This window comes from Equus przewalskii, chromosome 9 (assembly GCF_037783145.1).
Source record: "Equus przewalskii isolate Varuska chromosome 9, EquPr2, whole genome shotgun sequence".
Classification (NCBI taxonomy): domain Eukaryota; kingdom Metazoa; phylum Chordata; class Mammalia; order Perissodactyla; family Equidae; genus Equus; species Equus przewalskii.
The window spans coordinates 8,418,812-8,433,631 of NC_091839.1; the positions used below are offsets into that span (position 1 = coordinate 8,418,812).

General features: G+C 42.5%; 2 protein-coding genes across 10 annotated transcripts in view; one reads left to right on the forward strand and one right to left on the reverse strand.

Moving 5' to 3' along the window:
- Positions 1-412: 412 nt before the first annotated feature.
- Positions 413-13,300, reverse strand: LOC139073679 (uncharacterized). The gene is made up of 5 exons (XM_070559515.1): positions 13,233-13,300; positions 7,532-8,037; positions 7,055-7,486; positions 6,127-6,353; positions 413-741 (listed from the first exon to the last, which is right to left on the reverse strand). Exons 1-5 carry the CDS (start codon positions 13,298-13,300, stop codon positions 604-606), a joined length of 1,371 nt encoding a protein of 456 aa, XP_070415616.1. The 3' UTR covers positions 413-603.
- LOC103558430 (zinc finger protein 345-like) overlaps positions 7,319-14,820 on the forward strand; it is a 40,715-nt gene continuing 33,213 nt past the window's right edge. For 2 of the 9 annotated variants that reach the window (XM_070557496.1, XM_008531430.2), the window contains exons 1-3: positions 7,547-7,653; positions 8,446-8,492; positions 8,574-8,673. The gene's annotated coding sequence lies outside the window, so the exon portion shown is untranslated. Of the gene's footprint in view, positions 7,654-8,445; positions 8,493-8,573; positions 8,674-14,820 lie in introns of all 9 variants that reach the window. The other 7 variants (XM_008531432.2, XM_070557494.1, XM_008531434.2 and 4 more) reach the window with 6 other exon arrangements.

Genomic DNA, 14,820 nt, shown 5'->3' on the forward strand with positions numbered 1-14,820 from the left:
AATCACATGATCATCTCAATAGACACAGAGAAAACATTTGACAAGATTCAGTATCCATTTATGATAAAAACTCTAAATAAAACGGGTATAGAAGGAAAGTACCTCAACATAATAAAGGTCACACATGACAAACCCACAGCCGACACCATACTCAATGGTGAAAAACTGAAAGCCATCCCTCTGAGAATAGGAACAAGAGAAGGATGCCTGCTCTCACCACTCTTCTTCAACATTGTATTGGAAGTCCAGCCAGAACAATTAGGCAAGAAAAAGAAATAGAGTCATCCAAAAAGAAAGGAAGAAGTAAAACAGTCACCATTTATGGATGACATAATTTTATATATAGAAATGATATCAAACCTGAAGTCAGTTTGCTCACCCGTTGTGCAGCAAGCCAATCTCTGACACAGGGTGTAGTGGAAGAAAGGAGGAATTTTATTATTGCACAGCACTGAGCAAGGAGAGAGGGCAGCTAACTCTGAAATCCCAAACTCCCCAAAAAGTTAAAAGGAGGGGGTTTTATTTGGGGTTTTAGGTAGGGGAGGGGGAGCATATGGCCTTGCTGGTCGGAACTTTCCCACCAGCCTGTCTTTGGCCTTGAGACTATTTGCAGAGAGGAGCGAGCCCATGACCTTGCTGGTCAGCAGCTTTCCCATCAGCCTGTGTCTCTTTGCAGGGAGGAGATAATGAACCTAGGTGCTTGTCCTTGGTGGTGTCTGTCTCCATGGAGGACAGTGGATTCTGGAGGGAGGAAGCCAGAGAGCAAGCAGGGAATGAGTGTTTTGGTTTTAACCCCATATATGCTGGGTTTAATGTAGGGAAACTGATATCAGGGTCAGTATCAGAAAACCTAAAGAATCCACAAAAAAACCATTAGAAATAATAAACACAGTAAACTTGAAGGGTACAAAATCAACATACAAAAATCAGTTGCATTTCTATGCACTAACAACAAACTAAAAGAAAGATAAAGAAAACAATCCCATTTACAATTACAACAAAAATAATAAAATACCTAGGAATAAATTTAACCAAGGCGGTGAAAGACCTGTACACTGAAAACTATAACACATTGCTGAGTGAAATTGAAGAAGACACAAAGAAATGGAAAGGTATTCCATCCTCAAGAATTGGAGGAATTAACATAGTTAAAACGTCCATATTACCAAAAGCAATCTAAAGATTCAATGCTATCCCTATTGAAATCCCAATGACATTTTTCATGGAAATAGAACAAAGAATCCTAAAATTTATATGGAACAACAAAGAACCCTAAATACCCACTCTTAAACTTGGGCAATTTATTGCTTATGTAGACACAGAAAAAGACTAAAATCAAACTCCCTATGATCCTTGTCCTGGACACCAAAAAGGACGACACCGATACAAAGGGTCTGGGTGACTGCAATGCAAGTTGTGGGATACCCCATTGCTGAGGAGTCGGTCCTAGACTGCAGCTAAGCAGTTTAATATTCTGCTGCTCTATTGATTTGTTGTTGTTATTGTTTTGCTGCTCTATTCTGAGGGGAGTAGTGAGGTGGGCAGAAAGCCCCATACTTCACCAGAACCTGGACGGTGATGATAAACTGTCTCAAAACAGCCTCCCAAGGTCTAACATAAGGAGGCAAATGGGAGATAGCCTGGCAACAATTCCTTACTGGCCTCCCATCCTCTCATATTCTGCAAGAATCATAAGGCATTCTGCCAAGACTCAGATAAGCTGTATTTCAAACCTTTGCCTGCATGGGTACATGCAAGGTGGCCATGTTGGCATGGTGGAGCCATTCCCTACAACTCTACCCCCTGACTTTTCAGTATCCAGCTAAGAATTCTCAGGATCATAGGCTACCCCATTAGATACACTAATTGTACAGACAGGGGCTTGGACCAAATATGTTCTATTGTCTTAAGCAATATAGTGACAACAACTGTGACTTGCACTAGGCCTAATCTGGAGCCAAGTCAGCTAAATATGTTCTGGCTGTCATCGGGATCAACCTTACAGAGCCATATTACCTTCTTTCTAGGGTGGGAAATGCGTTGCTCTGCTTTCCCTGATTCATTGATCCAAGTGTGGCAAGAAGTGTTGGCAACTGCACATACAGTCCCTGTACTGGCCAGCAGGAAGTCCAGGGCAATACAACTGTCTTTTTACACTCACGCTAGAGAGTTTAGAACAATCAATAGTCTGAAAAACAAGAAAAGAATCCAGAACAGGCTAAAGAAAATCATATCGGTGTCCAAACATGTAAGCTTTTTCTGTCATTTCAAGTGAAGGCTGCTCCTTTCTGAAGTCAGCAGCTGTTGGAAAGTTTGTGATTAAGATGATTGGTTGGTCAACAGTTAAGTTGAGGTGATGGTGGCAGTTTGGGGTAAGTTGGCCCAATGCCAGGCAGGGATAAGAGCTGAGAGAGACTAACGGTCTCTCCCTCTACTGTGACCTCAGAGGGTCTAAAGTGTTCTCTACCCAAGTCAGGGGTGTTCCTCCTCTTCCACAGCCGTATGACTGGCACCCACCAGTCTGCAGCAATCACTTCATTCTTTTTCCAGTCTTCCACATGTCCTACTGACACCATATGGCATAAGTCATCCCTAGGTGCCTCAGCAGGTTCTTTCAACACCTTGTACCATCCTAGAACCTCTTCCACTCCCTGATGTGTGGGCCATGCCAGCACCACCTTAGGAGTCTTCACTTCTTAATCATGATCATTATCATTAATATCCATAATTGCTAATTCCATGAAGTACAACCAGGGAACAAAAGAGGTAGTAGGTTAGAGGTCCCCAACCCCCTGTTCTCCAGGGGTAGGTGTGGGAAGAAAAAAGGTACACTGAGAAGTTAGTTATGTGGATTGTGGTTCTTACAGCCAGTCTGGGCCTCTTCCCTCCTCTCCAACCTTATAATTAAACATTTTATTTAAATGGAAAGTACCATTTTGGAGGAATTATCACATTTACAGCCTAAACTGTCTATCTTAACTGTGTGCTCCACTGGGAGCTAAGTCTTGGTTGTACAATTATCTTTTCCAGTTTCTCTTCTAAGAGTCCATTCCATCTTTCAATGGCACTTGCTGTTTGGGTATGATATGGGGCATGAAGGGTCCAATGAATATCCCACGTAGCTGCCTGCTGCTGCATATTTTTTGTTATAAGGTGGCACTATTGTCTGATTGGATATATTCAGGGAATCCAAACAGAAAACAACACAGTCCATCTAAGAGCCGTTGAACAGTATGGCCCCCATCTGCTGTATCGACAGGGATGGCAGTGCCATACCCTAAAAAGGTGTCTACTGCAGTCAATGCCCAGCAGTACTTGAGTGGTGGGTAGAGAGCCTATATGGTCGATTTTCCAGGACTGGCCACGTCTGGTACCCCCGGCGATGTGTCCCAGAGTTCTCTTTGCTATTCAGCTGCAAAGCTGACAGCATGGGCATATTTGCCAGGCTTTCTTGACCCCTTGTGCTGGAATCATTGTCTCATTTGGGGGCTCAGTCCTGAATTATAGATGGATTATCATGCCCTGTGTGATGGTGTATCCAGGCGGCTATGGTCCTTAACCCGAGTCCTTATCTGAACATCTCATAGATTCCATTGATGTTCATCCTTTTAAGGTCTCTTTCCATGGGCAGCCACATGGTTACAAACAGGGGATGTGGAGTCTTGTACAATCTGCTACCATGATGCTTCATCCCCACACAGGCTGAAACTTGCCATCCAGTTGTCCCACTGCCAGGCACCACACCACATTGCCAGTCCATTGGTGCCTGCCCAGAAGTCAGTGAAAATGTAACAAGGTGCATTTAGAGGAAGGGAAGCACCACAGCCTGCAATTCCTCCTGTCAAGCAGAATTCTCTTTTCCACGCACAGTTCTAAGCAGTTTTCTTCGAGGCTGCACGGCAGCAGTGGCCCACTACATCCCGTCTGCCTTTAGCTGAGCTGATATGTTCATGAGTCAGACCCAGGAACACTCAGGAATCTTAGTGTACTGAAGCTCCCAAGAAGCCCACGGTGCTGGCAGACACTGCATCTGACATAGCTCCCTCTGGAGGCTGACTAGCCACTTAGCCATGTAGATGTGAGATGCCGTGAATGACCTGTTTGCTTCTTCCTGGCTATACCACTTCCACTTAATAATGGATGCTTGGTGTGCAATACCCACTTTGTGGTTTTCTTATTTCTAACTCATGATAGGGATGTCAGGGTGTAACACAACCTGCTGTTGCTTTGTTAGTCTCTCAGTATCAAGCGACCAATAACTAGCCAATAATTGTCTTTCAAATGGGGCATATTTGTTGTACTAGATTGACTAGTGGCTCCCCAAAATTCATGGGCACCTGGAACCAGTGCATGTGACTTATTTGGGAACACAGTCTTTGCAGATATAATCAAGTTGAGTTCAAACTGTATCAGGTGGGCCCTAAATGCACTATGACTGGTGTCTTCATAAAAAAGGGGAAACTTGGAAACAGAGACACGGCCACATGAGGAGAATGCCATATAATGACAGAGGCAGAGGTTGGAGTGATGTGTCTACAAGCCAAGGAATGCCAAGAATCGCCACCAACCACCAGAAACAAGGAAAAGGCAAAGAAGGCTCCTCGCCTAGCGCCTTCGGAGAAAGTATGGTCCTGCCCTGATTTCGGACTTCTAGTCTTTAGAACTGTGAGACAACAAATCTCTGTTGTTTTAAGCCACCTTGTTTGTGGTCCTTTGTTTTGGCAGTCCCAGGACAATAACATATTGGTTGATGGTGTCAGGTATGTGCTATGTCCAAAACCACCCGGGATGCCATTGCCTAGTGGTCACATCTTTTTGCAACAGGCTTGAGTCTGCATAACTGTCAGTCACTGACACTTGGAGCTCAAAAGTCTTGTTAGGGCTGACTGGCCAGAGTGGAGGGGTGGTCTGCACAGCTTGTTGGATAGTTCCTAGGGCCAGTTGTTGGTTAGTGCCCCTTTCAAGTGATCTTATGTAAAGAGTTCAGCCAGATCCTCATGTGAGGTATGAAGTGCCTTCAACACCCAAACAAGCCTGTCAGATGTTGTGCCTCATTTTTGTTTGTTGGAGGTTTTAAGGCCAATGTTTTTTCTTTAACAAGCTCAGGGCTTTTTCTCTGGGCATCATGAGCCACTTGGTTCCCAAGAAGCTTACTTGAGTGGTTAGTCCCTGGATCTTGCTGCAATGTTAATCTTCCAGCCCTGGTTCAGATACTGACTCATCTTATGGAAAGCAGTCTATATGCTATCCTCAGCCCTTCCAATCAGGATATTGCCGTCGGTGTAACGGTACGAGGACACCTCTGGTAATATTTTAGCCTTTGCTAGGTCTCAGCCTATCCACAAGTGATGAAGTGTGGAAAGTTTAGGCTGCCGGTGGCAACATGATAAAATAAAGGTAATTAGAACCTTGTGAAGGCAAATTGGCTCTGATCTTCAGGATGCAACAGGATGCTGAGAAGGCATTAGCAATGTCCACCACTGCAAAATAGTCTCCTTCAGTCTGCATTATGGACTCCATGTTTGTTAAAAGTGGAATTGCATGTGCAAGAAAGTCTACCGCCACATTAAGCGTGTGGTAGTCCACAGTCAGGTGCCAAATAACATTGTCTTTTTCCACTGGCCACTGAAGGCTATTATGTGACATGGTTTCTTTAAGTACCGCTGCCTCCATTAGCTCCTTGATCAGTACAGTAACCTCTGACCTCTTCCACTCCCCCTGTGCCCCTTCCCCTGTATCCTATACTGCTTCACAGTAACTACATGACTATACTGGAGAAGTCTAGGAGGCTCCCGGTTGTGTACCTGTGCCACTACCACTGTTCCAAGAGTGGCATTTCCCCATTGGGAACATTGCTTATGAGCAAGAGAATTATTACCTATAATTAACACAATACATTCAGCAGTATCAGTTACAACCACTTGAGTGGGTATTGCCCCCAAAGACCCCACCTATAAAGTTATACCAATCCACTGTCCAATCTGAAAATTACTTCCAAGTCCAGTCCAAATAATTTTTTTGATCATGCCCAAGAGCAATTCCTGGCACCGCAGAAACTTATGTTCCAATGTCCAAAAGGGCTTAAAACATTTGGCAACCTTGGTCACTGTCAAGTCCCCAACATACCTTGACCAGTGCCTGTGGCCCTGGGTCCCTCTTAGGGAAGGACAGATCTTTGCCTTTACTCCAGTCCTGTTCGTTCTCAAAGTGGGTAAGGTCTTGAAAGAGGGGCAGTGTTGAAGGCAGGATCACACCAATCCAAACAGCACAGACCTCCGCCAGGGATTCTAGGTCCTCTGGCTCTTCTTTCTGTTTGTCCCCAGTAAATGCTAAAGCTGGCTGGGTAGCTTGTGCTGTTACAGAAGACAAACATGGACACATCAGGGAAATTCAAATTAAAACCACTACACGCCCCTCAGAAAGGTTAAAAGGAAAAGACATACAATATTAAGTGTGTTAGGATGCCGAGTGACAGGAGCTCTAATACATAGCTGGTGGAACTGCAAGTGGAAAACCACTTTGGAAAACTGGCAATATATCCCGAAGCTAAACATATGTATAACCTGACCCAGCAATTCCCCTCCTAAGAATATATGCAACCGAGATGCCCAAAAGACACAAACAAGAATGTTCCTAGAGCACTGTTCCTAGTAGCCCCAAGCTGAAAACAAGACAAATACCATCAACGAGAATAAACTAACGTTATCGATTAATCTCACCAACAGATTTGGTGAAAGAAATCAAAAGGGGGAAAAGGTGTAGATACAACATGATAACACTTAAAAAGTTCAAAATCAGGCACAACTAATCTCTGTTGTTGCAAGTCTGATGATGGATACCTTTACAGGAGACTGGTAGGGGACTTGTGAGGTGCTAATTACACGGGTTTGAAAATTTATTTACTCTAATGATTTGGGCACTTTTTTGTATGTTACATTCAAAAACAGTACTTTGAACACTTAAGTTTTTTATTTTAAAAAATCGTAAAAACTTTCTCAGGGACAGCAGCACCACCAAACCCCGAGGTCACAAACTGATGCAAACACCCTCATACCGGCAGGAGGGTCACCCCCATGCCCTTCTCCCCAACAGGCCTGGCTGCTGTCAGGGCCCTGGGATGCCTCTCCTTCAGGCTCCTCAGACTCCGCTCTATCATCCCTTCCGCCGGCCAGGTGTTCTGGTCTCCGCGACTCTGCGGCGGACGCACCGCAGCCACCCCTCGCCTGGGCCTGAGCGATCAAGGCCACCCGCTCGGCCCTATGGCGCTCCCAGGCCACACTACACGTCCCAGAAGACCCCGCGGCGGAAACAAACTTCCGGCTGGACCGCGAGAGGCGGTGCCGCATCTCACAGCAGCGCCTGCGGCCGGTCGGAGGGATTCGCTGAAGTCGGTCGGGGACCTGCAGGTCGCGGGCTGGCAGAGCCAGAGGATGACCGTGCCGAGACGCGACAGGAGGCTTGGGTTGCCGGCTCTCTCGGGTCTTTCCTGTTCTGGACTACATTTCCCAGAAGCCTCCGGGTGTAACGTCACTTCCTTCTGGGTTGTCGGCGCTGTCGTGCTGGGACGAGTCGGGCAGCGCGGCGCGGAAGGAGCGTGGCCTGCTGCTTTCTATCGCGACAGCCAGGAGCGGGCTGGACGCGGGGAAGCGGAGGGTGAGGCGTGTCTCCGCCCCGGGACGGAGGCCGGCGGTGTCTGGAACCGCGGGCCTTAGCACGCCAGCGTGTGTGTGTCTGTGTGTGTGACCACATGAGAAAGTGGCGATTGTCTCTCCAGCCGAGAGAGTGGTTGTGTGAAGCTGTGCGGATGCCCCTTCGTTTAACGATGTCGTTGATTGTCTTTCTGTGTCTGTCCCCTCCTCAACTGTGCCCAGCCGGGAACCGATACGGGGCGGGCACCGGTAGGGTGAGAAATGCTCACCCTGAGGCCATTTGTGGGTTCGAGGGTTTCTGGAAGCTTGTGGTTGTGAGGTCTCTGTGGCTGAGTGCCCCCTCTCCTTGTAGCTACGGGGACCCAGGTTCCCTGGAAATGGCCCCGTCCTATGTGGGAAGATAGAAAGGTGAGTCCCAGACTGAAGATTCCAGACAAAGAAACTTGTCTGCAGGTCACCGACCTGATCTCAGAATGAGAATTTTAGAGCCAGAAACAGCCCCCAGTTCGGGGGTCTGAGAAGAAAGGAGACAGAATCGAGGTAGTAAGGTTCCCGTCTCTCCCCTCGGGAATCCACCTGGGGAGCCCTTGGGGGTTCTCGACCTCCGCTCTGGTTCCCGGAGGGGCAGCTTTGCTCGAGTCTCTCTCTGAGCTTCCGCGGCAGGGCTACTTTAGCTCAAGGGGTTGGGAGTAGAAGTTTGTTTCTAACAAGTCACTCTGGGCTCAAAGAAAGGCTTGGTGTCTCGGGATTCTTTGTCCCTTACCAACTCACGGCCTTCTCTTACGCGGGTGACCAGAGAGCAAAGGAGGAGCAGCTGTTGGACAACTGAGAGTTTTATCCAGGGTGAGTTGTTATTCGCTCTTCTGTCTCTGAAGTGCTTTCTGGTTATATTTCAAAATATTGTCAACATTTGCATCCTTTTAGTGATCTGGTGCTTGGGCCTTGCTGTTCCCAAGAATGATGGGAGCAGAAGGAATGGACCCAAAGACGCTCTTCCACTCCATCGCTGCCCTTTTGACCTGAGGTACACATACTCATCTGGCAAATATTTCAATTCCGTCTGTGTACTTAGTCTTTTTCCAAGATTTTTGAAAGAATAGAACACATCCCCCAGAGTGAAATTTGAAAGCCTTTATTTTTAGTATTTTCTTCTCAGTTTTATTGTTTAAGAGATAATCCTCTTAAGTATTTAAAAGGTTCAGAGGAGTAGACAGCAAATTCTCCCTCTCTCCTTGCTCATGTGGTTTTCCCACTTCGGTGTGTCTGGTTTCCTGAGTCCTTCCAGGGGAATTCTTTACATACGTTAGTACATGGAGGGTTTCTTCACTTTTTATGGCTGCATACTATACCATACTTCCATAATTTTTACAACTGACCCTTATTAATGAACTTTCAGGTGGCCGTCACTTCTGCTATTATAAACATGGTGGGATGAATATCCTCATATATATGTCATTTAGCCCATTGATGAGTTCCAGTAGCATGAATGCTCGTTTCTGGGCCAACTTATGTGTCGACATTAAATTTTAATAATTTTTGCTATATTGTCCCTCACAGAGGCCATACCATCACTTTTCTAACCAATATTTTCTGATTTTATGTTTTATTCAAAGTATTTTGCTGGTTGTTGGAAAGTTTAAGGAAATTATTAATATGCTCTATATTATAGAGCTTTCCAAACTGTAGGATTATTACCTGATTTTTTAAGTGTGGTAAAGTCAATTTACTGAGCCATGAGCAGCATTTTCATTAACTTTTTATTATAAAAAATTTGAACGTGTACAAAAATAGACAAAATAGCAATGAACCTCTATGTACCACTTTGCTCGGTTTCAATAATGATGGATTCAGGACCATCCTTGTTTACGCTATACCTCTATCTACCCCAGGATTATTCTGAAGCAAATACCAGACGTTACTGCATATCATCCATAAGTATTTCAGTATGTATATGAATGATAAAGAGTCTTTTAAAAAACTTAATCAGATACCATTATTCTCCCTAAAAAAATGAATAATACTTCCTTAATATCAGATACCAGTTAGTGTTTAGATTTTCCCACGGGGCAAATAACTTTTCTTTAATTTTAAATTTTTTTGAAACAAGGTCCAGATAAGATCCATGCATTGTGATTGGTTCATAAGTCTTAATAAAGTTGTTTAGAAATCTGTAGTTTCTCATTCTCATTCTTTCTCTTGCTCTTTCCTTGAATGAAATTGTTGCAGAAACTGAGTGGTTTGTCCTGCAGAGTTTCACACAGTCTGGTATCATTATCATGTTTCTGTATTTCCTGTAGTTTAAAGTTAGATCTAGAGGCTTGATCAAATTCAGGTGTCTTCCTTCCCTTTTTGGGGAGGGGGGCAAAATGACTTCATTGGTGGTAATGTATGCTTCCGTTAAGTATGTCATGTCTGCTTATCTCTTTCGTTATGTTTGCTGTTACTGTTTCATTAAGGATTGCTAAATAATTACATGCTAATTCATGAATTCTGTCTTCATTCCTTAACTGGAATACTTCTGTAAGTGAAAATTCCCTTCATCAACTCATTATCCTGAGGTACAGATTGTTCCAGGAAAGCAGGACACATTCGATCTCTTAACTTTTTAGTTTTCAAAATGAGGAAATAATGAACAATAATGAACTAATGATTTGCTAGCATCGTGTCCTGGGGACCAGTGATTTTTACTATCATTATAAACATTTGGATTTCGATGTGTTTGCGTGTTTCCGTCTATTGCAGTTGTTTTATACCTGTATACTTAAATTAGCATTGTTCCATATTTGACCAGTGGGAGTCTATTCAGGTTTGCTTACGGGTCCCTTTGACTTGATCCTAGCAGTCTTTGATAGCTTTCTCGGTTTTCGGTATAGCTTCTCAGTCAAGAGTTGACAAACTTTCTGCACAGGGCCAGATACTTAATATTTTAGGCTTTACGCTCACAGAGGCTCAGTTGTGACTACTCAACTTTGTTGTAGAGTGAAAGCAGCCACATATAATACATAAACAAATGGATGTGGCTGAGTTCCAGTAAAACTTTATTTCCAAAAGCAGGCAGTGGGCCTACCAAATAGGAGCAGTTTAAAAGCCAAAATTTGCTATCTAATTTAGTGGATGCTAATAGGGATGGTTTAGTTTTTATAAAGAATAGGTATAGGCTGCAATTTTTTTTTAATTGAGGTAACATTGGTTTATAACATTATATAAATTTCAGATGTATGTTGTTATAATTCAGTTTCTGTGTAAATTACATCATGTTTACCACCCAAAGACTAACTACCATCCATTATCCATGTGCCCAGTGACCCCTTTTGCCCTCCTCCCTCCCCGCTTCCCCTCTGTAACCACCAATCTAATCTCTGTATCTATGTGTTTTACTGTTGTTGTTTTATCGTCTATTTATGAGTGAGATCATATGGTATTTGACTTTCTCCCTATGACTTATTTCACTTAGCATAATACCCTCAAGGTGCATCCATGTTGTCACAGATGGTGAGATTTCATCCTTTTTTATGGCTGAGTAGTATTCTATTGTGTATATATACCACATCTTCTTTATCCATTCATCCCTTGGTGGGCACTTAACGTTGTTTCCAAGTCTTGGCTGTTGTGGATAATGCCACAATGAACGTAGGGGTGCATATATCTTTACACATTTGTGCTTTCATGTTCTTTGGATAAATACCCAGCAGTGGAGTAGCTGGATCATATGGTAGCTCTATTAATTTTTTGAGGAAACGCCGTACTGTTTTGCATAGTGGCTGCATCAGTTAGCACTCCCACCAGCAGTGTATGAGGGTTCCCTTTTCTCCACATCCTCTCCAACACTTGTTATTTCTTGTCTTGTTAATTATAGCCATTCTGATGAGTGTGAGGTGATATCTCATTGTAATTTTGATTTGCATTTCACTGGTAATTAGTGATGTTGAACATTTCTTCATGTGCCTGTTGGCTATCTGTATATCTTCTTTGGAAAAGTGTCTGTTCAGATCTTTTGCCCATTTTTTTAATTGTTGAGATGTAAGAATTCTTTATATATTTTGGATATTAACCCCTTATCAGATATATGGTTTGCAAATATCTTCTCCCAATTGTTAGGTTGGCTTTTCACTTTGTTGATGGTTTCCTTTGCTGTGCAGAAGCTTTTTAGTTTAATGTAGTGCCATTTGCTTATTTTTTCTATTGTTTCCCTTGCCTGGTCATACATGGTTTTTGGTGTTTTTTTGTTTTGTTTTGTTTTGGTTTGGTTTTTTTGCTGAGGAAGATTCACCTTAAGCTAACATCTGTTGCCAGTCTTCCTCTATTTTGTATGTGGGCTGCCACCACAGCATGGCCACTGACAAGTGGTGTAGGTCCATTCTCAGGAACCAAACATGGGCCACCGAAGTGAAGCGTGCTGAACTTAACCACTAGGCCACTGGAGCTGGCACAGAGACATGGTATTTGAAAGTATGCTGCTAAGAGCGATGTCAAAGAGCATACTGCCTATGTTTTCTTCTAGAAGTTTTATGATTTAAGGTCTTACATTCAAGTCTTTAATCTATTTTGAATTAATTTTTGTGTCTGGTGAAAGATAATGGTCTATTTTCATTCTTTTGCTTGTGGCTGTCCAGTTTTCCCAACACCATTTGTTGAAGAGACTTTCCTTTCTCCATTGTGTATTCTTGGCTCCCTTGTCGAAAATTAGCTGTCCATAGATGTTTGAGTTTATTTTTGGGCTCACAGTTCTGTTCTATTGATCTGTGTGTCTGTTTTTGTGCCAGTACTGTGCTGTTTTCATTACTATAGCTTTGTAAAGTATATTTTGGAATCAAAAAGTGTGATACTTCCAGCTTTGTTGTATATTCTCAGGATTCCTTTGGCTATTCAGGGTCTTTTGTTGTTCCATATAACTTTTAGAATTCTTTGTTCTATTTCTGTGGAAAATGTCATTGGAGCTTTGATAGGGATTGCATTGAATCTGTAGATTGCTTTAGGAAGTACGGACATTTTAACTATGTTAATTCTTCCAATCTAAGAGCATGGAATGTCTTTCCATTTCTTTGTGTCTTCTTTAATTTCTTTCAACAGTGTTTTATAGTTTTCAGTGTACAGGTCTTTCACCTCTTTGGTTAAATTCATTCCCAGGTATTTTATTCTTTTTGTTGCAGTTGTAAGTGGGATTATATTGTTTTTTGTTGTTGAGGAAGATTGTCCCTGAGCTAAGGTCTGTGCCAGTTTTCCTCTATTTTATATGTGGGATGCCACCACAACATGGCTTGATGAGTGGTGTCTAGGTCCGCACCTGGGATTTGAACTCACGAACCCTGGGCTGCCAAAGGGAGTGTGTGAACTCAACCACTATGCCACCAGGCCAGCCCTAGAGCTGTCCCTTTTTACTAATAATTTTCAGGAATTTAACCAAGGTGTCAGGGCTTTGCACTATGTGTGGGGCAGTGACCCATGCCTTTTTTTGTGAGCTCTTTTGTAAGTATTTGTATGTCCTTAATGAGTATGTGAAACGCATCTCCTCAAAGGAGGATGTCATCAATGTAATATCTTCCCTGTGCTCCTGGAAAAAAGTGGATCCAGTTAAGATCTTGCCTGTAAAGATCGGGTGTAATGGCGTGGCTACTGAGGTATCCATACATGGCCTGGTAAAGCTGTATCATTTTAGACCCTGATAAAGGAAATATTTAGGATGGGGATTTAGTAGACTGCCTCTGAAGGGGAGTTGAATTTTTAGACATGACGTCAAAATTGGATCAAGACAGCACTTGTGAAATATTTTATCACAGGCTTGTACTTCATGCCACACACAAAAATTTACTCAAAATGGACCACTGACCTAAACGTAAGAGCTAAAACTGTAAAACTCTTAGAAGAAAATGAAGGAGATCTCCATTACCTATATTAGGCAATGGTTTCTTTTATATGACCCCAAAAGCACAAGTGATCAAAGGAAAGAATACCTAAATTGGACCTCATCAAAATTAAAAGCTTTTGAGCTTCAAAGGACACCATCAAGAAAGTGAGAATATAACACACAAAATGAGACCCAAAATGTGCAAATCATATGATCATTAAGGGAACTGTATCTTAGGATATATGAGGAATTACTACAGCTCAACAATAAAAAGACAAATAATCAAATTTTATAAATGAGCAAAGAATTTGAATGCACATTTCTCCAAAGAAGATATACAGATGGCCAATAAGCACATAAAGATGTTCAAAATTATCAAGGAAACACAAATTAAAATTACAGTGACATACCATTTCAAATCTATTAGGATTATTGTAATCCAAAAGATGGCGAAGATGTGGAAAAATTGGAACTTTAATATATACGTGTTTGGTGGAATTGTCAGATGATGCAGCTGCTTTAGAACAGTTTCAGAGTTCCTTAAAATGTTAAACAGTTACCATACGACAGCGGTTCCAGTCCTAGGTATATATATCTAAGAGAAATGAAATGTATGCCTACACAAAAACATATACCTGAATGTTCTTAGTAGCATTATTCATAGTACCAAACGGTGAAAACAGAGCAAATGTCCCTCAGCTGATAATGGAAAAAAAAGGTGTTATATCCATACAATGGAACACACTTTTTAGCAATATAAAGGAATGAAGTACTGATCATGTTACAGCATGGATGGACCTTGAAACGTTGTGCTATGTGAAAGAAGCCAGTCACAGAAGACCACATATTGTATGATTTCATTTATACGAAATGTCTACCTAGAATAAGCAAACATAGATAGAAAATGTAGATTAGTGGTTGCCAGGGTCTGGGGAAACGAGAGTGGGAAGTAATTGCTAATGGGTATGGGATTTTGTTTTTGGGGTGATGAAAATATTTTACAATTAGCTAGTGGTGATTGGTTGCACATCTCTGTGAATATACTAAAAGCCACTCACTTGTACTTTTAAAAGGATGAATTAATAGAACATGAGTTATATGTCAATAAAACTGTTATAAGAAGAAACAAATAGGAGGAAGATGCTATAGCTGGTGGGGGCAGAGAATGCTGGTAGTGGTGGTTAAATTCACAGACCTATTTGCTGATCAAGTAAGAGTTAATGTGTATAAAGCGTCCGGCACATAGTGTGTGCTCTATGGAAATTATGTGTTGTACAGCCACTTTCTCAAGTCATCCCCAGCCTTACATTTAGAGGCAAAACGATA